This window comes from Heterodontus francisci, chromosome 19 (assembly GCF_036365525.1).
Source record: "Heterodontus francisci isolate sHetFra1 chromosome 19, sHetFra1.hap1, whole genome shotgun sequence".
NCBI lineage: Eukaryota > Metazoa > Chordata > Chondrichthyes > Heterodontiformes > Heterodontidae > Heterodontus > Heterodontus francisci.
The window spans coordinates 90,440,232-90,464,932 of record NC_090389.1 but is presented as its reverse complement, the minus strand read 5'-3'; the positions used below and the strand labels follow the sequence as shown (position 1 = coordinate 90,464,932).

General features: G+C 48.0%; 1 protein-coding gene across 3 annotated transcripts in view; it reads right to left on the bottom strand.

Moving 5' to 3' along the window:
• Positions 1 to 4,878: 4,878 nt before the first annotated feature.
• Positions 4,879 to 24,701, bottom strand: part of lamb2l (laminin, beta 2-like) — a 321,168-nt gene continuing 301,345 nt past the window's right edge. For all 3 annotated transcript variants that reach the window (XM_068052201.1, XM_068052200.1, XM_068052202.1), the window contains exons 31-35: positions 21,101 to 21,308; positions 12,371 to 12,512; positions 9,342 to 9,518; positions 8,373 to 8,532; positions 4,879 to 7,139 (exon numbers count right to left, since the gene is read on the bottom strand). In XM_068052201.1, the coding sequence (XP_067908302.1) occupies positions 7,003 to 7,139; positions 8,373 to 8,532; positions 9,342 to 9,518; positions 12,371 to 12,512; positions 21,101 to 21,308 (824 nt within the window). In that variant the 3' untranslated portion in view covers positions 4,879 to 7,002. The remainder of the gene's footprint in view (positions 7,140 to 8,372; positions 8,533 to 9,341; positions 9,519 to 12,370; positions 12,513 to 21,100; positions 21,309 to 24,701) is intronic.

Here is a 24,701-nt window from a genome sequence, read left to right as displayed (position 1 = left end):
GTGTGTGTGTGTGTGTGTGTGCGTGCGAAGTTGCCAATATTTTCGGGTGTTGTTTTATAAACATTTATCTTTCTTTGAACCTACGAGAAAGCCTGTCATTTGTCTGTTTATTGATCGTGAAAACACTCAGAGGATAACACACTTTCTAAGAACATGCCGAGGTGAATTGGAGGTGAGGAGAACATATAATTGGATGGATGGTGTTGGGAGGGACCCCACCACCTTCCCATCTCCGCTGAAATTAAGTCCGGGTCGGCAAGGCCTGTGAACGACCTTCCTGTCCTGCCGTCAATTGAGGGTCTCAAGTGGGCAATTAATGCCCAATTAAGGGCCCCATCCCACTGCTGCTGCAATTAGTCAAGTGGCGGGCAGGCCTATCACTACCTGGGAAGCATGGCAAGAAAAACCGTGTGAGTTGTTTGCCAGCTCCGGGGTGGGGTGGGAGGGGGGGGGAGTGGGGGGAGTGGGGGGAGGGTCCCTCGTTAAAAGGCACTTAGTGCCTGAATGAGGGACCCGGCATCAGGATGGGGGGACCTGCTGAGAGCCTGCTTCCTGCCTTTGCTGCTGACAATCCTACACTCCCTTGCCCCACGACTCCACCCCATGATACTTATCCCATGTCGACCTACCTGGGCCTGGGTCCATGACACTCCTGGGCCTCAGGTGGGTGCTCTACTGGCAGGTAGCACTGCTCAGTTAACAAGCTGCTGGCCTCTGATTGGCTGGCAGCTCTCAGAGTGCGGGACTTCCGTTGCCAGGGTCCTTGATCCTTTGGAAGACCCATCACTGTCCAGTTAACTGCTTAATTGGCACTAGATTCAGCAGGCCTTCCACAGAAGGAGCAATGTGGGATTCTTGGCGGAACTTTTACCAGAGGTTGAGATGCCCATCGCCGGGTAAAGTCCAGGCTGCTGGCTTTGGTCAATTGAGAGGTGAAAATGAGAAACCATCCCTTTCATTTTCCACCTGCCTGTAATAGTAATAAGGAAACACGAGATGGGTCCAGGGAGGTAGAAATGGTAACAGCAGAATCATGACCGGCACTCACTGTCCAAGACAATGAGAGCTGGGGTCTGAAGCGATTGAAATCATTACAAATTTCCGGACTCAACATTATGTAAATAACTTCAAGTAATTTTTTAATGTATTGCATTTCTAAAGTGCTGTTCACAACCTCAGGACATCCCAAAGTGTTTTACAGTCAATGAAGTACTTTTTGAAGTGTAGTCACTGTTGTAAGAAGCAGAGCACTAATTTACACCCACCTGAGAGGGTAGAAATCTAAAAGTTGGCAGCTCTGACAGTTCAGCACTCCCTCAGTACTGACCTTCTGACAGTGCAGCACTCCCTCAGTACTGACCCTCTGACAGTTCAGCACTCCCTCAGTACTGACCCTACGACAGTTCAGCACTCCCTCAGTACTGACCCTCTGACAGTGCAGCACTCCCTCAGGACTGACCCTACGACAGTTCAGCACTCCCTCAGTACTGACCCTACGACAGTTCAGCACTCCCTCAGGACTGACCCTCTGACAGTGCAGCACTCCCTCAGTACTGACCCTACGACAGTTCAGCACTCCCTCAGTACTGACCCTACGACAGTTCAGCACTCCCTCAGTACTGACCCTCTGACAGTGCAGCACTCCCTCAGTACTGACCCTACGACAGTTCAGCACTCCCTCAGTACTGACCCTACGACAGTTCAGCACTCCCTCAGTACTGACCTTCTGACAGTTCAGCACTCCCTCAGTACTGACCCTCTGACAGTGCAGCACTCCCTCAGTACTAACCCTACGACAGTTCAGCACTCCCTCAGTACTGACCCGACGACAGTTCAGCACTCCCTCAGTACTGACCCTCTGACAGTTCAGCACTCCCTCAGTACTTACCCTCCGACAGTGCAGCGTTCCCTCAGTACTGACCCTCTGACAGTTCAGCACTCCCTCAGTACTGACCCTCTGACAGTTCAGCACTCCCTCAGTACTGACCCTCTGACAGTGCAGCACTCCCTCAGTACTGACCCTCTGACAGTGCAGCACTCCCTCAGTACTGACCCTCTGACAGTGCAGCACTCCCTCAGTACTGACCCTCTGACAGTTCAGCACTCCCTCAGTACTGACCCTCCGACAGTGCAGCACTCCCTCAGTACTGCATTGGGAGTGTCAGCTTGGTTTATGGACTTAAGTCTCTGGAGGGGACTTGAAGCCATGACCTCTGACTCCAAGGCGAGAGAGAGAGAGAGAGAGAGAGAGAATGCTACCTACTGAGCCATGGATGACACATCCAAATTTACTTCAAATGACTGTCCCTTGAGAGCTCCTTGTCTTCCCAGATATTACTGACTTCAGACAATTCAAAACTGAGATCGCTTCCCCATGTGAGCTCCGATTTCTGTCGGATCCATCCCAGGATTTAGCTCCCATCGCATGCTCTTTTAATTTTTGAATGCAAGGAATTCCTAACCTATTGGCAGAGCTCAGCTCCCCTCCCTCACTGAGCGGGGATAGTATTAGGTGTTGGCCACTTGTGGAGTTGGAACTGTACAGCAAAGATGTTTAAAGGGAGAATTCTAATCTAGACTTGTTGCATTTAAATTAACAAGCCACCTTCACATGGAAATCTCTACCTCTAATAAAAAGTCTGAATGTGATGATTTCTATTTTGAGAAATAGTCTTGGAACAGCCTGGAGGTTTCACTGAATCAAAAAGACAGCAGGGACAGGAAAGAGTATAATTTTAGTAACTGTTCTCTTTATCTAACAACTGTTTCTCTTCACCGCTTCAATCTGCAACACAGCAGGCTGTGTTTCATATTCACCCACAATTTGTACAACAAGGCACCAACATAATTTGATGTTTTTGCAATGATTCTTCCAACCCAGTGTCCTGTAAAACAGACCCAGGGGATTTTACCATGTGGTTTGATAATAAACTGTATCAAAGCCTGTACAAGACACAGCCCTCAAAGTATAGAGAGAAAAACACAGCATGTGTAAGCTGTTGGGCAAACCTGTTACAAGTTCCAAATTTGCAGATCTCTTTCTGTCTTGAGCTCACTGTTTATGTGTAATTAGTGACACAGGAGTGACTGTGTGAGTGCAACAAAATCCAACACACAAGGGTCTAGACATCGGACCCCGTGGCATCCATTTTACAGGCGTTACACAGACGCACAAGGATGCAATATGGTGGATGTCGTGCCTGCATGTGTTCTGTGCTGCCTGCCATATTGGTTAAGGCGCCCAATAGTTGTCCAAGAACGCTGGCCTGAAACAGGCCTTAGGCTTATTGTCTATGCAAATCAGGTGCCTAACGGCAGATAGAATGGGAGGAGACTTGTGAAGGATAACCACCAGCACAGACTAGTTGGGCCCAATGGCCTGTTTCTCTTCTGTATATTCTATGTAATTCTATCGGCCCATTTGCTCCATTGGGCCACGATTAAATGTGTCATGTATCGTGCAGGCAGTGATCAGATTTCTTGGGTGCACACCAGCCTAACCATCAGCCCTTAAAGGACTGCTGGCAGTATTGTCAGTTGTGGTCGGATGTATCCCTGGAGGTTTCATCACGTGACCTTCCGTCTCCAACCACCCCAGCAGTTTTAAAAATTATTCTCCAATATTTTTATGACTAATAAATGAAAATGAAAATTACACACAATTCTTTTAACAGCCCTGTGATTGCAGTGTCCTGGAGATGAATCTTTAATTCCTGGAGACTCCAGGGCAAGTCAGGAGGGTTGGCAAACCTACTGATGGCCTGCGGTCATCCCAAATTCAGGTGCTATCCGATTTCCAGAATTCAAGCATTGAGATTGTCTCCAGTTTCACCTCTCCCCATCCTCTCTACTCCCTTAGGCACCATGGTGACCTCTTTCCTACTCAACTCTGGCCTGCTGATCACAATATACATCAATAGCCCCATTCGTGGGGAGCACTGTATTTCACAGACAAGGCCACTGATTTACCATTTTCATACAATGACGTCCCCTTCCCACTCTGATTTTCATTTTTCCACAATGGAAGGGACCAAACCTCCCCAGGTCTCCCAGGGTCAACCTCTAAAGGGCATATCATCCGAAAGGCTGTAGGCCAGAATTAAAGGGACACAGCCAATTAAAGGGAGGGGTTGTATGAGGTAAGCAGTGGCTGGTGAAAACGGGCAAATGACAAAACCCAAGTGGAGTCTGGAACCAGCCAGTGGGCAAGCAATGGGTCAACTCAGCTACCCAACTCCCGATTTGATGGTTGGTGAATGGAGGTGCAGCTATATGAGTTCAGTAGGTCCCCAGCGCATCCTCTCCAGAGCACAGTGTGCCCAAAAGCGGTCAACCCTACCCGCGACACCTGGGGTCAGATGTTGAAGAAGACGATGTGAGTTGCCACCATAAGGCTACCAATTACCAGATACTTTGCCCAAGTGAAACCACGTGGACTGCAGTGGTTCAAGAAGGCAGCTCACCACCACCTTCGCGAGGGCAATTAGCAATGGGCAATAAATGATGACCTTGCCAGCGACACCCACATCCAATGAATGAATAAAAGAATCCACTTCATAATTAAAAGTTTTTAAAATAGATTACTTCAAAATATTTATCAAAAAACAAGCATCCATTTTTTTTTATCCTTTCCTCATGGCTTTAGTTCCTGGTTCCTGGAATTGCCTCTCTCGTTCCCTTGTGTACAACAGGAACTCATCAGCCCCTGTCTGATCCAGCAATGAACAGCATCTCCCCCAACAGTCTAGCTGGTGAATGCTGCCATTCCCCCTTCCTGCACCCCTCCTCCCCAGCGCACCCCCCCCCCCCCCATCCCCCAGGGCAAATGCAGGCAGTGAAACACTTTAAATGAGTCAATAATAACAAGAAACATTGAAATTATTTAAAAATAATTTTATTTGTAGTTTAATGCTGTTGGAATATTGCATTACACTGTCCTTCTGCAGTGTTGTGTCAAATTAAAACCAAATAGCTTTATCTCCCAACTTCCTCAACACAATTTAATAGAGAAATATTTGTTGCAATAAATGCTACAGGAACATCTAGAACCCCAGGATAAAGGTGGAGAGGAGGTTTACACTGTTGGATTGACCTGTGAAATTTCACTGAAAGGTAAGGGACAGATAGGCAGTGCTGGGCACACAGACCCCAGGTCAACTGGTAAACTTCAGCTCCTCCAAAATTGCTGATCGTACCCTGATTTGCACCAAGTCCCATTCACTCATCACCCCTGTGCTCGCTGACATACACTGGCTCCCAGTTAAGCAACATCTTGATTTTAAAATTCTCATCCTTGTTTTCAAATCCCTCTATGGCCTCGCCCCTCCTTATCTCTGTAACCTCCTCCAGCCCCACAACCCTCCGACAACTCTGGGCTCATTTAATTCTGGCCTCTTTTGAGCACCTGATTTTAATGGCTCCACCATTGGCGGCCGTGCCTTCAGCTTCCTGGGCCTTATACTCTGGACACCCCTCCCTAAACCTCTCCACCTCTCTACCACTCTCCTTTAAGATGCTCCTTAAAACCGACCACTTTGACCAAGCTTCTGGTCATCTGACCTAATATCTCTCCACGTGGTTCTGTGTCAAATTTTTGTTTGATACTTGCACCTATGAAGTGCCGCGGGATGTTTTACTACATTAAAGGCGCTATATAAATGCAAGTAGTTGTTGTTGTTGATGGATGGGCTATACAATTTGACTTGTCTTTAGGCAGATCCATCAGTATCTGACTGGAGGATTCTATGCTAATTAGTGAGGAGGCATACCCCTTATTCTGAGTTTGCATTTGGGTAGGTTGAAAAGGTGATAAATTCAGGTGGTACCTGGGATGAAGCAATGACACTCGGTTGATGGGACAGAGTACATCAGACCTTTCCTCCCCCGCCTATAACACAGTGGGGAGTGCCTGACAGGCACGGACCATCCCTTCAAACAGAGGAAGGAAAGCTCCATGAGAAAATACACTTCCCAGCGTGGAACGGAGCCTCACAGACCAGGCCAACACACATACTCACTCCTCTCCCTGCTGAAATAGCTGATCTCGGGTGGCTGCAACACTTAACCTCAGTACATTGTGGAGGTTCCCACCCCCTGTGACTCCACAGTCTGTGTGTCTGTATTTGTGTGTGTCTTTATATGTATTTGTCATTGTGTCTGTGAGTATGTGTAGGGCCAGGTGTGGGGGCTGTGTGTGCAGGGTGCAGGATGGGTCCTGGCTCCTGTGACGCCCTCCTTAGTTGAATATCCTCCCACCACTCAAGATAAATGGCCAGGAGGGGTGTTGGTGCTTGCGGGACTTTACCCAATGAAAGAGGGCGAAATGGAGAAACCAAGGAAGGGATACCCCATTCCGCTCCTGCTGGGGCAGGGGAGGGGAAGGGGGTTGGTCCTTCGACACTTGTTAACAGTCCCACAGGCAGGGTTGCTGGGACAGAACAACAGGATAGGCTGGTGGGGTGAGGTGGGGTTGGGGAACAGGAGTTGGGGGAAGGAACTGAACTGGAGAAAATAGCGGCAAAGATCAGAGAAATGGAACTGTGGAAACACGATTTGACATTTTGAAGCAGATTTGAAGAGAAATCTGGACATCTGCTGTCTCATAACTAACAGCACCAAGTATTTCTCAAAATGCAGCTTAGAATGTTTCATGTGTGACAGACATAACAAGAACTAAAACACAGAGACCACACATTTCTGTATGGATAAAGTTTCCAGCTGTAAGCTTCAAAGACAAACAGTAGACACTCAGGGATCAGGTATGATGCCCTTTGCAGCCCAATAGCTGACTGATGCACACTTTCACCAGGGTCAGGGTGGGGAGGTGGGGGAGGGAGTGCAGTCCAGCAATGCCCCAGTCACTAAATTCAAGAGCAGAGAGGATGGACTGAAGCTACACACACCACAAACATGAGTCACAGCAGCTGCCAAATATAAAGTCAGGAACAGGAAGCCGAACTAGAAATGGAGGATGGGGGAATTCACTGATTGCTGCAGCCTCCGTTACGAGCAGGAGCCATAATACTGCGACCTCTCCCGGATGTGTTCCAGTAGATCTGTCACGTTCCTCTCCAATCCCTGCAACATGTCTAACTTCCCCGTCATTACTCTCTCATTCCTGTCAAATTTCTTTTGCAAAGCTATTAAAGGAAGAAGAGAAATTGGAGTTACTAATTGAAAGATTATAAGCAGAAGAATGATACTGCATTTCTATATCATCTTTCAGCACCTCAGGACGTCCCAAAATGTTTCACAGCCAATGAAGAAAAGTTATGAAGTGTTGCCACTGTTCTAGAACCTGGCAGCCAATTTGCGCACAGCAAGCTCCCACAAACAACAATGTAATAATGACCTGGTAACCTATTTTAGTGATGTTGATTGAGGGGTAAATATTGACCCAGGACACCAGGGACAACTCCCCTGCTCTTTGAAATAGTGGCCATAAGATTGTCTAAGTCCATCTGAGAGAGCAGACGGGGTCTCAGTTTAAAGTCTCAGGGACATGAGTTGTTCTCAGTGTCACCAAACAAGAACTGGCACACGTGCCTCTTAATGGCATCACTAATGTGAGAAAGAAACCAATTCAAACCAAAAGATGCCAAAATAACCAACACAGTCTCAACACAACCAAAAGCAGCCTTCCCAACTAAATGATAAATGATTGCATGCGTCTATCAGACACTTGCTGCAGTGCCCATTGGTCACTGGAGATCCAGAGGGTACAGGTGGATACTGCCCCCTTCCTCTCCAGGGATACCCAGGCATTAAGAATACAGCAGAAGAGAGACTGACAATCAGGGTTAGTGTTTTTTTTAATTCATTCATTAGATGTGGGCGTCGCTGGCCAGGGTAGCATTTATTGTCCATACCTAATTGCCCTTGAGAAGATAGTGGTGAGCTGCCTTCTTGAATACAACTGAGTGGTTTGTTAGGCCATTTCAGAGAGCAGTTAATGTGTGGGTCTGGAGTCACATGTAGGTCAGACCGGGTAAGGATGGCAGATTTCCTTCCCCAAAGGGCATTAGTGAACCAGATGGGTTTTTACAACAATTCGGTAGTTTCATGGTCACCATTACTGACACCAGCTTTTTATTCCAGATTTATTAATTAATTGAATTTCAATTCCCCAGCTGGCGTGGTGGGATTTGAACTCCTGTCTCTGGAGCATTAGTGCAAGCCTCTGGATTACTAGTCCAGTAACATAGCCACTGTGTTACCGTGACACGCCATGCCTGATATAGGGGGCTGTGCCTATAGGGCTGGTGTAAATGATGGGAACTGGAAAGGACTGACCAGGTCACTGGACTTGGGATGTTAAAGGCTCTATATAAATGTAAGTTGTTGTTGTTGTTACTGATAGTCCCACTCCATACCATTCAGCTTCGCCAGGCTGTTTGTCGCCTGGTTTCTTAGTTTCTCCGCTTCCTCTTTGATTTTCTTCACTCTTTCATTCCCATTCTCGGTGCTGTTACCCAGCAAGCCAACTTTGTCTCTCAGCTCCTCATAAAGCCTCTCTACTTCCTTCATGTCGTTCTGCACACAAGAAAAGGCGAAGGGGTCACTCTCACTGCAAATGTCAATTCCGTGAATCAGCAGCTGAATTAGCTGTCGGCAGGGGTTGCAGTGAGCTCCTGGGGGTGTGCTATTGTTTGCCTCGTGACCCCTAAAGGAATGGGAAAACTCAACCTGAGCCTCCCATTCCTAATCACTGTCTTGGGACCTAGGCTGGAAACGGCCTGTACAGATACTGGACAGGATTGGGCTCAGCTGTGATGGTTCCCAGAGATGAATAGCCTGCTGACATGCACCAGCCACTTGGTTGAGGGGCAAGAACTCAGACGAGCAGACGAGGAACTTCCTTCCCCAAGGAGAGGGGTGGCAACCAGCTGGAAAGTAACAGCAGTACCTGTACAACGGGGGAGTTAGATGGGGGAAAGGGAGAGGTCAACATCAGCTCTGGGCCTTGGATTCGGGAGGGTGAGCATCCACAGGATAAGCTGTTGTGCAGTTGCTCACTTTGCAGAGGCCACCCTTTTTATCCTTGAATCCTTTTCTGCTCACCACAGCTTTCCAGACACTGTAACACACAGGCATCCCTGTGTCCAGCATCGTCATGGCAATAATAAGGAGACATGCGACATATTAGAATGGTGTATTGCCCTCCTTGTACATGCCTCCCTAAACTGGGCAGGTGTACCTCGCATCTGTGGCAGAGGAGGGGATTCGCGAACCTAGCAAATCACCCGCCTTCACCCTAGGGTGAAGGCTGAGCACAAAGCCTCCCTCACCGGGTGGTAAACATTGATGAGGAGTTAGGAGGAGGGGCAGTGAAAAGGACTCACGTTCTGCAGTTGGTCTGTCCTGTTTTTGATGGCGTTAGCTTTGCTCTGCAGCTCTTGTGCCGTCTTTCTGTTGCTGATGGTTTTATTTTCCAACATGTGAACTTCAGCGGACAGGTTTGTGAATCGATCCATGGCTTCTATCAGTTGACTCTCAATGATGTTCAGCTTCTTATCCACCTAAAAACACACACACGCACATGGGCAGAATGAACAGTGCTTTATCACAAACAATTCTCTGAGCAATGATACTATACGCTCAATCAACAACAACACCTGGTATTTATATAGCACCTTTAGCATGGTAAAACATCCCGTAGTGCTTCACAGGAGTGATTATCAAAGAAAATTTGACACTGAGTCATGTAAGGAGATATTAGGACAGGTGACCGAAAGCTTGGCCAAACAGGTAGGTTTTAAGGAGCATCTTAAAGGAGGAGAGAGAGGCGGAGAGGTTGAGGGAAGGAAATCCAGAGCTTAGGGCCCAGGCAGCTGAAGGTGCAGCCACCAAAGGTGAAGGGACAGAAATCAGGGATGCTCAAGAGACCAGAATTAGAGAAGTGCAGATGTTTCGGAGGGTCGTGGGACTGGAGGAGATTACAGAAATAGGGAGAGGCAAGGCCACAGAGGGATTTGAAAACAAAGATGAGAATTTTTAAATTGAGGCGTTGCTGGACTGAAAACCAGTGTCAATCAGTGAGCACAGTGGGTGATGGGTGAAAAGGACGGTGTAACACAGGCAGAGAGTTTAAGATGAGCTGAGGTTTACGGCACATTGAGAGACTGACCAAGATTTTGGTGTAGTAGAGTCATAGAAAGAGAGAGATACAGCACCAAAACAGGCCCTTTGGCCCACCAAGTCTGTGCTGACCAACTATCACCCATCTATACTAATCCTACATTAATCCCATATTCCCTACCATTCTCCTATCACCTAGCTGCACTAGGGGCAATTTACAATGGCCAATTTACTTATCAAGTTGCAAGTCTTTGACTGTGGGAGGAAACCGGAGCACCTGGTGGAAACCCACGTGGTCACAGGGAGAACTTGCAAACTCCGCACAGGCAGTACCCAGAACCGAACCCGGGTCGCTGGAGCTGTGAGGCTGTGGTGCTAATCACTGCGCCACTGTGCCACCCCAGTTGACTAGGTGAGTCTTGAGGTAACAAAAGCACTGCTGAGGGCTTCAGCAGCAGATGAGTGGAAGCAGGGGCGGAGATAGGTGATATTATGGAGGCGGAAGTATATGGTCTTAGTGATGGACTGGATATGGGTTAGAAGCTCAGCGCAGGGTCACGTGCTAAAGATGCAAACTGACTGTTTCAACCTCAGATAGTGGCCTTGGAGAGGAATTTAATCAGTGGTTAGGAAATGGAGCTTGTGGCAGGGACCAAAGACAATGGCTCAAGTCTTCCCAGTGTTCAAACCCAAGTGGTTTCGAGCCACAGTTGGTGAATGTAGTAAATGACTGCTTCTTGACCCAGTGTGTCATAGAAACCTCAACAGGTGACACCCATCTTAATCTGTATTTCATCCTGACCAGGAAAATGTAGAGGAAATTGGCTGTTATAGGACCCTGCGGAATAATGGTCACAGATGATAATGTTAAACATGATCTGGGAGTCAGGAATTCCTAAGACAAGGAGCCAGCTCCAAAACATTAAAAGAAATAAGGGAATAACAAAAACAAATTGGAGAGTCTGTTCAAAATTAATTCAGAAGAAAGACACAGAAGCTATGACATGGAGACAGGCCACTCGGCTTATCTGGTCTGTGTTGGCCTTTACTCTCCACCCGAGAAAACTGTTCCAATCACATTTACCCGCCCTGTTCCCATCTTCCTTCATCATTTTTCCTCCATTCCCCTATTCAACTAAATCCTCAATTTTGACAGTTTCTGCCTCAACCACGAACCCCAGAAACTGAACTGGACCAGCTACATAAGTACCGTGGCTACAAGAGCAGGTCAGAGGCTGGGAATCCTGCGGTGAGTAACTCACCTCCTGACTCCCCAAAGCCTGTCCACCATCTACAAGGCACAAGTCAGGAGTGTGATGGAATACTCTCCACTTGCCTGGATGAGTGCAACTCCAACAACACTCAAGAAGCTCGACACCATCCAGGACAAAGCAGTCCGCTTGATTGGCACCCCATCTACAAACATTCACTCCCTCCATCACCGACGCACAGTGGCAGCAGTGTGTACCATCTACAAGATGTACTGCAGCGATGCACCAAGGCTCCTTAGACAGCACCTTCCAAACCCGTGACCTCTACCAACTAGAAGGACAAGGGCAGCAAATGCATGGGAACACCACCACCTGCAAGTTCCCCTCCAAGTCACACACCATCCTGACTTGGAACTATATTGCTGTTCCTTCACTGTCACTGGGTCAAAATCCTGGAACTCCCTAACAGCAGTGTGGGTGTACCCGCACCAGATGGACTGCAGCGCTTCAAGAAGGCAGCTCACCACCACCTTCTCAAGGGCAATTAGTGATGGGCAATAAATGTTGGCCAAGCCAGCGACGCCCACATCCCAGGAAAGAAAAAAAAAACTGTTTCTGAGCTGGAAGGTCTATCAATGTATGATATTCCACCAGTAAACCCTCTAACTTTTTATTGTTTATTTTACTTGTATTCATTCTCAGTACATGGGCATCCCTGGTGACACTGCCGTTTATTGCTCATCGCTTGTTGCCCTGTTTTGATGCAATGAGATGTCTCGCTGGGCGATATCAGAGGGCAACTATGAGTCAGCCACGTTGGTGTGGGACTGGAGTCACATATGGTCCCAGACCAGGTAAGGACGGAAGGTTTCCTTCCCTAAAGGACATTAGTGAACCAGTTGGGATTTTATGACGATCTGATAGTTTCATGGTCACTTTTACTGAGAGCAGCTTTTTATTTCATTTTTTATTATTTTTATAATAAACTAAAACCACATTCTTAAACTCGTATTTCCTGGATTATTAGGGCAGTAACAGATGACAATCCTGTACCCCGTTCCCTGGAACAGAGGTGCAGATACCTTATTGATGGAATCCTCAGCTTCAGATGTGTTATTTTTGGCCTTTTCCAGCGATTTCTCAGCTGATTTCAGCTTGGACTTGGTGTCTGTGATGCTGATCCTTGCCTCAGTTACGTTATCTTTCACTTCTATGGCTCTATTCCTGCAAAAACACAAGAACAGTGGGGAAAACGCACCAACCCTCAAATTCACAAACCCTCAAACTCATAAACCCTCAAACTCAAACTTACAAACCCTTAAACTCAAACTCACAAACCTTCAAACTCACAAACCCTCAAAATTAAACTCACCAACACTCAAACTCACAAACCCTCAAACTCACAAACCCTCAAACTCAAATTCACAAACCCTTAAACTCAAATTCACAAACCCTCAAACTTCTCTCATAGAAACATAGAAAGTAGGAGCAGGAGTAGGCCATTCGGCCCTTCGAGCCTGCTCCGCCATTCATTATGATCATGGCTGATCATCCAACTCAGTATCCTGTTCCTGCTTTCTCCCCATACCCTTTGATCCCTTTAGACCCAAGAGCTACATCTAACTCCTTCTTGAAAACATACAATGTTTTGGCCTCAACTGCTTTCTGTGGTAGCGAATTCCACAGGCTCACCACTCTCTGGGTGAAGAAATTTCTCCTCATCTCAGTCCTGAAAGGTTTACCCCTTTTCCTTAGACTATGACCCCTGGTTCTGGACTCCCCCACCATCGGGAACATCCTTCCTGCATCTACCCTGTCAAGTCCTGTTAGAATTTTATAGGTTTCTATGAGATCCCCCCTCACTCTTCTGAACTCCAGCAAATCTAATCCTAACCAACTCAATCGCTCCTCATACGTCAGTCCCGCCATCCCAGGAATCAGGCTGGTAAACCTTCGCTGCACTCCCTCTATAGCAAGAACATCCTTCCTCAGATAAGGAGACCAAAACTGCACACAATAGTCCAGGTGTGGCCTCACCAAGGCCCTGTATAATTGCAGCAAGACATCCCTGCTCTTGTACCCAAATCCTCTTGCTATGAAGGCCAACATACCATTTGCCCTTTTTACCGCCTGTTGCACCTGCATGCTTACCTTCAGCGACTGGTGTACGAGAACACCCAGGTCTCACTGCATATTCCCCTCTCTCAGTTTATAGCCGTTCAGATAATAATCTGCCTTCCTGTTTTTGCTACCAAAGTGGATAACCTCACATTTATCCACATTATACTGCATCTGCCATGCATTAGCCCACTTACTCAACTTGTCCAAATCACCCTGAAGCCTCTCTGCATCCTCCTCACAGCTCACCCTCCCACCCAGTTTTGTGTCATCTGCAAATTTGGAAATATTACATTTAGTTCCCTCATCTAAATCATTAATATATATTGTGATTATCTGGGGTCCTAGCACCGATCCCTGTGGTACCCCACTAGTTACTGCCTGCCATTTGGAAAAAGACCCATTTATTCCTACTCTTTGTTTCCTGTCCGCCAACCAATTTTCTATCCATCGCATTACACTACCCCCAATCCCATGCGCTTTAATTTTACACGCTAATCTCTTATGTGGGACTTTGTCGAAAGCCTTCTGAAAGTCCAAATAAACCACATCCACTGGCTCCCCCTCATCAACTCTACTAGTTACATCCTCGAAGAACTCTAGTAGATTTGTCAAGCATGATTTCCCTTTTGTAAATCCATGCTGACTCTGCCTGATTCTACCACTGTTCTCTAAGTGCTCTGCTGTAAAATCTTTGATAATGAACTCTAGAATTTTCCCCACTACCGACGTCAGGCTGACTGGTCTATAATTCCCTGTTTTCTCTCGACCTACCTTTTTAAATAGTGGGGTTACATTAGCTACTCTCCAATCTGTAGGAACTGTTCCAGAGTCTATAGAATCTTGGAAGATGACCACCAATGCATCCACTATTTCTAGGGCCACTTCTTTAAGTACTCTGGGATGCATACCATCAGGCCCTGGGGATTTATCGGCCTTCAATCCCATCAATTTCCCCAACACTATTTCTCTACTAATACTGATTTCCTTCAGTTCCTCCCTCTCACTAAACCCTGTGTTCCCCAACATTTCTGGTATGTTATTTGTGTCCTCCTTTGTGAAGACAGAACCAAAGTATGCATTTAGTTGGTCAGCCATTTCTTTATTCCCCATAGTAAATTCCGCTGTTTCTGACTGTAAGGGACCTACATTTGTCTTCACCAATTTTTTTCTTGTCACATACCTATAGAAACTTTTACAGTCAGTTTTTATATTCCCTGCAAGCTTGCTCTCGTACTCTATTTTCCCCTTCTTAATCAATCCCTTGGTCCTCCTTTGCTGAATTCTAAACTGCTCCCAATCCTCAGGTCTGTTGTTTTTTCTGGTGAATTTATATGCCACTTCCTTGGATCTAATGCTATCTCTAATTTCCCTTGTAAGCCATGGTTTGGCTACCTTTCCCGTTTTACTTTTGCGCCAGACAGGAATAAACAATTGTTGCAGTTCATCCATGTGCTCTTTAAATGTTTGTCATTGCTTATCCACCGTCATCCCGTTAAGTAACGTTTCCCAATCTGTCATAGCCAACTCGCGCTTCATCCCTTCGTAGTTTCCTTCACTAAGATTCAGGACCCTAGTCTCAGAATCAACTACGTCACTCTCCATCTTGATGAAGAATTTTATCATATTATGGTCGCTCATTCCCAAGGGGTCTCGCACCACTAGATTGTCAATTATTCCTCTCTCACTACACAATACCCAGTCTAGGATGGCCTGTTCTCTAGTTGGTTCCTCAACGTATTGGTCCAGAAAACCATCCCATGTACACTCCAAGAATCCCTCCTCTATGGTATCGTGACTAATTTGATTTGCCCAATCTATATGCAGATCAAAGTCACCCATAATTACAGATGTTCCTTTATTGCATATGTCTCTAATTTCCTGTTTAATGCCATTCCCAACATCACCACTACAGCTTGGGTGTCTATATACAACCCCCACTAATGTTTTTTGCCCCTCAGTGTTTCTCAGCTCTACCCATACAGATTCCACATCATCAGATCTAATATCTTTTCAAAGAACAAAGAACAAAGATAATTACAGCACAGGAACAGGCCCTTCGGCCCTCCAAGCCTGCGCCGATCCAGATCCTCTCTCTAAACATGTCGCCTATTTTCTAAGGTTCTGTATCTCTTTTCTTCCTGCCCATTCATGTATCTGTCTAGATACATCTTAAAAGACTCCATCGTGCCCGCATCTACCACCTCCGCTGGCAATGCGTTCCAGGTGCCCACCACCCTCTGCGTAAAGAACTTTCCACGCATATCCCCCCTAAACTTTTCCCCTTTCACTTTGAACTCGTGTCCTCTAGTAATTGAAACCCCCACTCTGGGAAAAAGCCTCTTGCTATCCACCCTGTCTATACCTCTCATGATTTTGTACACCTCAATCAGGTCCCCCCTCAACCTCCGTCTTTCTAATGAAAATAATCCTAATCTACTCAACCTCTCACTATTGCATTAATTTCGTCTTTAACCAGAAACGCAACTCCACCGCCTTTTACTTTTTGTCTCTTGCGCAAAACACAAAGACATTTCCTCCAGAAACTTACGCAGATCTGAATGCTGGTAATGCAGTGTGCTCTGGATTGAGATGAACATTTGCCCAAAGGAGTAGGGGAGGAAGCGGGGGAGGGACTGGCGCGAGAGAGCAGGGCAGGGTTTGGGGGGAGGGAGCAGGGGAGGGTGCAGAGAAGGGAGTGGGGGAGGGAGTGGGCCAGTGGAACGAGGGTTTAAAGAACAAGAGAATGGAACTTTTAAGTGGAAAGGTTTTGGGCATCGCTGCCCTTTGGTGTCTTTCCCAAGATTTATTTCTTCACACGTGAACTCAACAGTGAGTACCAGCAGGCTATTTGACCTTGAAAGGCTTCACTGCACTCTCAATCCTCTCCCCAGCCAGATTCCAGGGGCTACTGGACAGCGATTAGGAGCAGGAACCCCGACTGATTGCCTTACCTGGCAGGGGAGAAACCATGATCTGTGGCCTTTGATCCTGTTCCAGGTCGGTTTTGAGTAAAATGGCTGTAACCAATTCTGGAGCTTCAGGTCAGGGAGTGTGTAACACCGTCCAGGTGGTGGTGAAGGATAATGAAGGAGGTGCACCTGTGGACTGTACCATCTTCATTAAGAAAATCCTTATCGATAGCTGTGGATTCCAGGCTACGGACATCTACCGCCTGGAGGACATCCCCAGCAGTGGATATTTCGATGTGACGTTTAAGAATGTGGCGGGATGCATCAAGTTCCTGAATGTGTTCAAGGAGAGGGGAAACCAGGCACCGCTGTCCATCCTCACAATGGAGCCACTCTTCACACTGCCGTCACAACGTGACCGGGCGGTGACGATTCACCTCCACAACCCCCATGTTCCGGTGTGGATGTATTCACCTTCCTCACCAGGTACGTCGAGGTGGTCGGCAGCAGCACTGATGTCAAGGACCCATTTGGGATTTGGACCAGCAAGTGGCAGGTCAAGGTGACCCTGAAGGTCAATGCCAACGGAGCCATCATCCATCCCCCCTCCAGCTTCACTATCGGGGAAGTCGAGGCTTCTTAGTCTATGCGGGGCAGCCCAGAGTTTGTCGTACCTGTGGCAAATCTGGTCATGTGGCAGCCAACTGCAGCACAGTCGTCTGCAAGAACTGCAAGAAGGAAGGCCACCAGACCAAGGACTGTAAACAGAGTAAGTGCTGCAATGTGTGCGGAGAGGCAGGCCACCTCTACAAAACCTGCCCCAAACACTGCCTCAGTTATGCTCAGGCGGCATGGTCCAAGGAAAGGCCGGGAGAAGGAACGGTGAACGCATCTGGTGCTGGGAGGGAGACAAGCAACCCTCCCTGCAGTGAGGAAAGTCTATCTGAGGAGGCGAAGAAAGGGGAGGCAGCTGCAACCAGTGACCCAACACCTACCCCGTGCCCAGAAACTCCTCCTCTACAGCCAGAATCAATGGAGGAGGAGGCAGCAGATGGACAAACAGGTCAGTGGCAAGTGGTACAAAGGAAAACCACAAAGAAGAAACCTCCAAAAAAGGAACAGGTCACCACCCAAACCAGTGGCAGGAGGAGGCTCCCGTCTGAGACAGACTATGGCAGCTCCTCCTCATTGGACGAGGAAGGGCCGGAACGACAACACCTACAAAAGGAGCGGCAGAACTCAAAGGAGCTGGAAGATAAAGCCCCCCAGCTCCGGGGCACTGGAAGCTGTGATGGGCCCAGTGCGCCCCAAACCCAAAGCGCTGAACCCAGCGAGATGTCCAGAGCACCCCAGCTCCGGGAGAGCGAGAGCAACAAAGCGTCTGTCACACTCCAGTTCCGGGAAGCCGGGAGCAGTTATGTCTTTGAGGAGGGACAGAGGGGAAAGATACCACCAGCAGAGGACCAAGCCCTGCTGCCTACAAGACCCCCCCCGATGTCACCCCAGCAGAACAAAACTACCATGAGTAACCAGGAGGGGTTTCTGAACCCAACGAATGTGAAACAGCTTGTGTACACTATGGATATGCAGAAACATACCCAAGGACTGGGATTAGCAAGGACACCCTGTGTGGGAAGCAACACCCAACTTTAAATTGGGTATAAAGATTGCTTTGATTAACATGCATCGCATTAAATCCACTACACAATGTGTTTCGACCTTGGACTACCTCGCCAAGGTCAAAGCCGACCTGTTGTTTCTGCAGGAGTGTGGAATACCACACCTCAGCACCTACAGGCAGTGGTCGCGATGGTGGTTCCACGGGCCATCGATCTGGTCAGGGGGTAATGATTCCCATTCCTCCAGCCTGGGTATTCTGCTGCGGGGAGGTAACTTCACCATCTCTGAGGTTAAGGAGGTGGTGGGCGGTCGCCTCCTCGTAGCAGATGTAATGTACAACAATGCTCTGCTCCAGTTGATCAGTGTACACCCCGGTACAACGCAGCGAGCGGCTGACCGTCTTCCAGCAGCTCCCACTGCTGTTGGTGATGTCCAGGCCGGTCATCCTAGGCGGTGACTTCAACTGCATCATCGATGCTACTGGACGATCCGGCAGTGACGATAGCAAACTGGACGCTACGTCCAGATTCCGAATAGAAACAGTTAAAGATGCCAAACTGCACGACGTCTTCAGCAAACCTGCAGACGGAGCGCAGCGCAGATACACATGGTCAAGATCGGACGGGTCTGCCCGTTCCAGGATTGACTTCCTGTTTGTGTCCCGTGCTGTCACGGTCAGATCCACCGACGTCAAGCCGGTGTTCTTCTCCGACCATTGCCTCTTACTGGCCGACTGTCACTTACATGATGACCAGCGGGTTGGCAGGGGGACATGGAAGCTCAATGCTACACTGCTAACCCCAGAGAACATTGAGGAACTCAAAAGGGATTATAAAGGTTGGAGAACCATGAAACCCCTCTTTGAGTCTCCAGTGCACTGGTGGGAGGCGATCAAGGAGAACATCAAGAGGTTCTTTATCCTCAAAGGTGTTCAGAGGGCGAGAGAGAGACAGAGGGAAATGTCCCGACTCCAGAAAAGTATGCAAAATCTGCTCTGGCTGCAGTCAATGGGGGTCGAGGTCAAGGAGGATCTCCAAGAGGTAAAGAGCCAGCAGGCCTCGTTCTTTGCCACGGAGGCCTCCAAGATCATCTTTCAGTTCAGAGTCCACTCCATTGAGCAGGATGAGACGTGCTCGCATTACTTCTTCCAAAAGGTACACAGAGAGAGTTCAACAGCCTATAGGAAGAGGACGGCTCGGTAACATCTTCGCAGTCCGACATGCTAAGGATCAGCAAATCCTTTTATGCTGGGCAGTACGACGTGAAGCCCATGAACAGCACGGCCTCCCAGTCCTTCCTGTCATCTATCACGGAGGTTTTAGATGGCAGTTCTTGGGAGAATCTGGATAAACCACTAACTCTGGACGAGCTGACAAAGGCCATCAGGTCCTTCAAGACGAGTAAAACCCCCGGAAGCGATGGATTACCGGTTGAACTGTATTCAGCTCTGTGGGACTGGATTGGCCCAGACCTGCTGGAAGTATACGAGAGTATGCTTCTGACCGGCAGCATGTCAGAGTCCATGAGGAAAGGCATCATCACCCTTGTCTACAAGCGGAAGGGGGAGAGGGCAGAAATCAGATATTGGCGGCCCATCTCACTGATTAATGTGGACTACAAGATTCTGTCCAAAGTCATCGCCAGTCTGGTCAAGTCTGCTCTGGAGTTGGTAAAAACCTGGTCATCAGGTGCGAGGCACTCACGTAGTTACTGTACGTGGCGCAGGTCTGGTCCATACCCCACTCCTGTGCCATGGCGGTCACCCGAGCTATTTTCCACTTTATCTGGAGATCCGAAATGGACCAGGTCCAGAGGGACACGATGTTCAAACTTCTGGATAAGGGCAGGAAAAATGTACCTAATATCGCCCTCATCCTGATGGCCACCTTCGTGTGCGGCTGCATCAAGCTGTGCGTAGAGCTCCAGTACGCAAACTCCAAGCGTCACTACGTGCTGAGGTTCTATCTGTCCCCCCTGTTGTGAAGGATGGGTCTGATCACATTGCTGCGGAACGCTCCATCCAGTTGGACCATGCCGTATCACCTATCCTTCGTGGAATGTCCTCAAGGCCCTACATGAAAAGGAGACGGTGGATCCTGTCGGATGGTTCCCTGAGCAGACTGCCAAAATCGTTTGGCAGAATTCCTCATCACCAGAACTTTCAAACAAGCACCAAGACATAGCTTGGCTGGTGGTGAGAAGGGCCCTCCCCGTCAGATCCTTCCTGCACGCCTGGAGTCTAACCCTCTCCCCACGCTGCCCTTGAGGTGGCTGTGGTGGGGAAGAGACTGTTGCCCACCTCCTTCTGGAATGTGTCTTTGCAAAACAGGTGTGGAAAGAGATGCAGTGTTTTTTGTCGAGGTTCATCCCAAGCAGCTCTGTAACACAGGAGTCTGTGCTCTACGGGCTGTTCCCAGGGACGCACACCAAGATAAACATCAGCTGCTGCTGGAGGACGCTCTTTGGTCTGCCCAAAACTTGCTGATCTTCCAGTGCAAAGAGTTGTCCACGACTGGCACATTCCAAGGTCCAGGACTATGTGCTGAGGGACGCACTAAAGCTTTGGGCAGCCGCTGTAAAGGCTCAATGGGGAAAGACCACTGTGTAAGGTCCTCCTGCCATAGTGAACTGAGGGGCTGGACTCATGGGAAACCCCTCGGGCTGTATACACCAAACATGGGTTTGCTGTAAAATCTACATGGAATGGAAGGGTTGTGAGGCAACTTGCTCCTGTATTGAAGAAAACTGATTTCCTTTTTAGAATGTCAACTTGGTGCTGTTTTGAACTGTTTGGTAATGTATTTTTTACAGATTTTTATGAATAAAGTATATTTTGGAAAAAAAAATTGCCTTCATCTATAATCCTTACTCCCACTTCCTTCCTCACTCTTCTCCCTCCTCTACCTCTCCCTGTCTCTTCCACCTCTCCTCTGTCCCACCTCCTATCAGTTTCTCCCTCCCTCTCTCCCTATCCCTCTCTTCCTCTCTCTCTTCCCTCTGTCCCCCCTTCCCTCTCTGCCCCTCCCCTTCCCCCTCCCTTATATCCCTATCCCACTAACTGCCCACCCTCTCCCCACTTCCTCCCCCTCCCCCTCCCCTCTTCTGCTTTCCAGGTCCCTTCCCTTCTCCTCTCCCACCTCCCCACTTTATACAAACACTGACTTCACTTTCTCTGCCTGTCTCGCCATTTGCTGAGCAAGCTGGAGATTCCGTGATGTGTCGTTGAGGATTGTGTCGACATCCTTGACGCGCCCCATGGTGTCTTTAATTTCCTGCACGATCTTCCAAATGTCCAGGGAGCTGATAGGGAAGGAAATGTTCAGCACCAGGTTGGCCACCAGCTCAATGCTATCTGGGTCTGCACCCTCCTCTGGAACACAATCAACATTCAGTCAGGGACAGGCTGGGGTGAACTTTCTAAATAGTAACAGTTCCCCATGGCATTGCTCATCATTCCCAGCTGGGTTCAATACAATGCACATGACCTAGTATTCTGCTGCTAAGCAGAGCCATCTCAAAATCTGCACAGGCCCTTTAAGATCAAGAATTGAGGTAAATAGGGACATCAAGTCAATTGAAATCTAAAATAAAAACAGAAAGTGCTGGAAATACTCAGCACGTCAGGCAACATCTGTGGAGAGAGAAACAGAGTTAATGTTTCAGGTCAATGACCTTTCATCAGAATGGAGTATAGTTCGAGATAGGTTTTTAAGGACGTGAAAAAGGGGAGAGTGGAAAAAAGAACAAAAAGGAAAGGTCTGATGGGGTGGAGGGCAGGAGAGAGTAAATGATAAAGGGTTTCATGGTGCAAGGCCATAGGGAGGGGTAATGGGACAAGTAAAGAAACAAAAGATGGGTCTAGAGGAGGTGTGAATGGCAGAATTGCAGCTGTCCAAACACAAAGTGTTGGAAATAAGAAAGAAATGAGAGAAGAAAACAAACCAGCAAAAGAAACACGAAACAAAATGGGGACCGAGGTTACTGTTGAACTCAATGTTAAGTCCGGAAAGCTATAAAGTGCCCAGTCGAAATATGAGGTGCTGTTCTTGAGCTTCATTGGAGCACTGCAGCAGGCCGAGTACTGAAAGGTCAGAGTGGAAGCAAGGTGGGGAATTGAAATGACAGCCGACTGGAAGCTCAGGGTCACACTTGCAGACTGAACGGAGGTGTTCCGCAAAGCAGACACCTAGTCTGCATTTAGTCTCCCCATTGTAGAGGAGACCACATTGCGATCAGTGATTATGATATACTAAATTGAGAGAAATGCAAGAAACTCACTGTTTTACTTGGAAGGAGTGTCTCGGACCCTGGACACTGAGAAGAGAGGAGGTAAAGGGCAGGTGTTGCATCTCCTGTGCTTGCATGGAAAGCTGCTGGAGGAAAGGGAGGAGTGTTGTGTGTGACTGAAGAGTGGATCAGGGTGTTGTGGAGAGAACAGTTCCTTGGGAAAGATGAAAGGAGAGAGGAAGATGTGTTTGGTGGTGGCATCACGCTGGAGCTGGTGGAAATGGCAGAAGATGATCCATTAGATATGGGGCTGGTGGGGTGAAAGGTGAGGACAAGGGGAACCCTATCGCAGTTCAGGAGCGAGGACCCTGTCAACCACGGTAGGGGCAGAAAAAGGAAGACATATTGGAAGTGTTAGTATGGACGGTTGCACCATCAGAGCAGATGCAATGGAGACAGAGAAACTGGAGAATGGAAAGGACTCCTTACAGGAAGCAGGGTGTGAAGAAGTGTAGTCCAGGTAGCTGTGGGAGTCAGTGGGCTTATACTGAATATTTGTTGATAGCCTGTCCTGAGAAATGGAGTCAGAGAAGTCAAGGAAGGGAAGGGAAGTGTTGGAGATGGAACATGTGAAGGTGAGAGTAGGGTGGAAATTGGAGGTAAAGTTCATTAAATTTTCCAGTTCCAGGCAAGAGCAGGAAACGGCACTGATACAGTCATCAATGTACCAGAAAAAGAGGTGAAGGAGGGGGTCTGAGTAGGACCGTACAAGGAAAGTTCGACATACCTCACCACACAAAATGACAAGCATACCTAGGACCCATGCAGTACTCACAGCAACGCCTTTTATTTGAAGGAAGGGAGTGGAGTTGAAGGAGAGGTTGTTCAATGTGAGAACAAGTTCAGCCAGGTGAAGGAGGGTGGTGGATGGGAAGAAGCAGACAGCCCTCAAACCGTCCTAGTGGGGGATGGAGGTGTAAAGGTTGGATGTCCATGGTGATGGGGAGATGGTTAGGGCCAGGAAACTGGAAACTGTTAAAATGATGAAGGGCATCAGAAGAGTCTTGGATGTAGGCGGGAAGAGACTGGACAAGGGGAGAAAATCATAAAATCATAGAAAGTTTAAGGCACAGAAAGAGGCCACTTGGCTCATACAGAGTCAAGATAGGAAGAGATCAGTTCAGTGGGGGCAGGAACTGCCGGAAACAATGGGTCTAACAGGGCAGTTTTGTTTGTGGATTTTGGGAAGGAGGTAGAAGCGGGCTGTAGGGGGTTGGGGAACTATGAGGTTGGAAACTGTGGAGGGAAGATCTCCAGAGGAGATGAGGTCATTGACAGTCCTGGATACAATGGCTTGATGTTCGGTGCTGGGGTCATGGTCCAAGGGGAGGTCGGAGGAAGGGTCAGAGAGTTGGCATTTGGCCTGTGCTAGGTAGAGGGTGGTACACCAGAAAACAACAGCACTTTTAATTGGAAGCTAACTACTGTTGCTGAATGAAGTTTGTCTCTAGTTGACAGCTACTTGGAAATGCACTTCAGGAGGAGTCAGATATCAAAGTCAAAAGAAACCAACAGGAAGTGACTGGCTTTCTACTGTTAAAAAGGCAAATGGGATTCTGAGCTTTAGAAACAGAGAAATAGATTACAAAATCAAGGAAGTTATGATAGACATTACAAATCATTAGTTAGACTCCAGCTGGAGTATTGTATCCAATTCTGGGCACCATTCTTTAGGAAGGATGTTAAGGCCTTGGAGTGAGTGCAGAGGAGATTTACTAGAATGATCCCAGGAATGAGGGAGTTCAGTAACATCGAGAGACTGGTGACACTGGAATTTTTCTCCTTAAAGCACAGAAGGTTAAGGGGAGATTTAATAGAAGCTTTTTTGTATTCGACCACAGGATGTGGGCGTCACTGGCTAGGACAGCATTTATTGCCCTTCCCTAATTGCCCTTGAGAAGGTGGTGGTGAGCTGCCTTCTTGAACCGCTGCAGTCCATGTGAGGTAGGTACACCCACAGTGCTGTTAGGAAGGGAGTTCTAGGATTTTGACCCAGTGACAGTGAAGGAACAGTGATATAGTTCCAAGTCAGGATGGTGCGTGACTTGGAGGGGAACTTGCAGGTGGTGGTGTTCCCATGTATTTGCCGCCCTTGTCCTTCTAGTTGGTAGAGGTCGTGGGTTTGGAAGGTGCTGTCTAAGGAGCCTTGGTGCGTTGCTGCAGTGCATCTTGTAGATGGTACACACTGCTGCCACTGTGCGTTGGTGGTGGAGGGAGTGAATGTTTGTAGATGGGGTGCCAATCAAGCGGGTTGCTTTGTCCTGGATGGTGTCGAGCTTCTCGAGTGTTGTTGGAGCTGCACCCATCCAGGCAAGTGGAGAGTATTCTATCACATTCCTGACTTGTGTCTTGTAGATGGTGGACAGGCTTTGGGAAGTCAGGAGGTGAATTACTCGCTGCAGGATTCCTAGCCTATGACCTGCTCTTGTAGCCATGGTATTTATATGGCTACTCCAGTTCAGAGTCTGGTGAATGG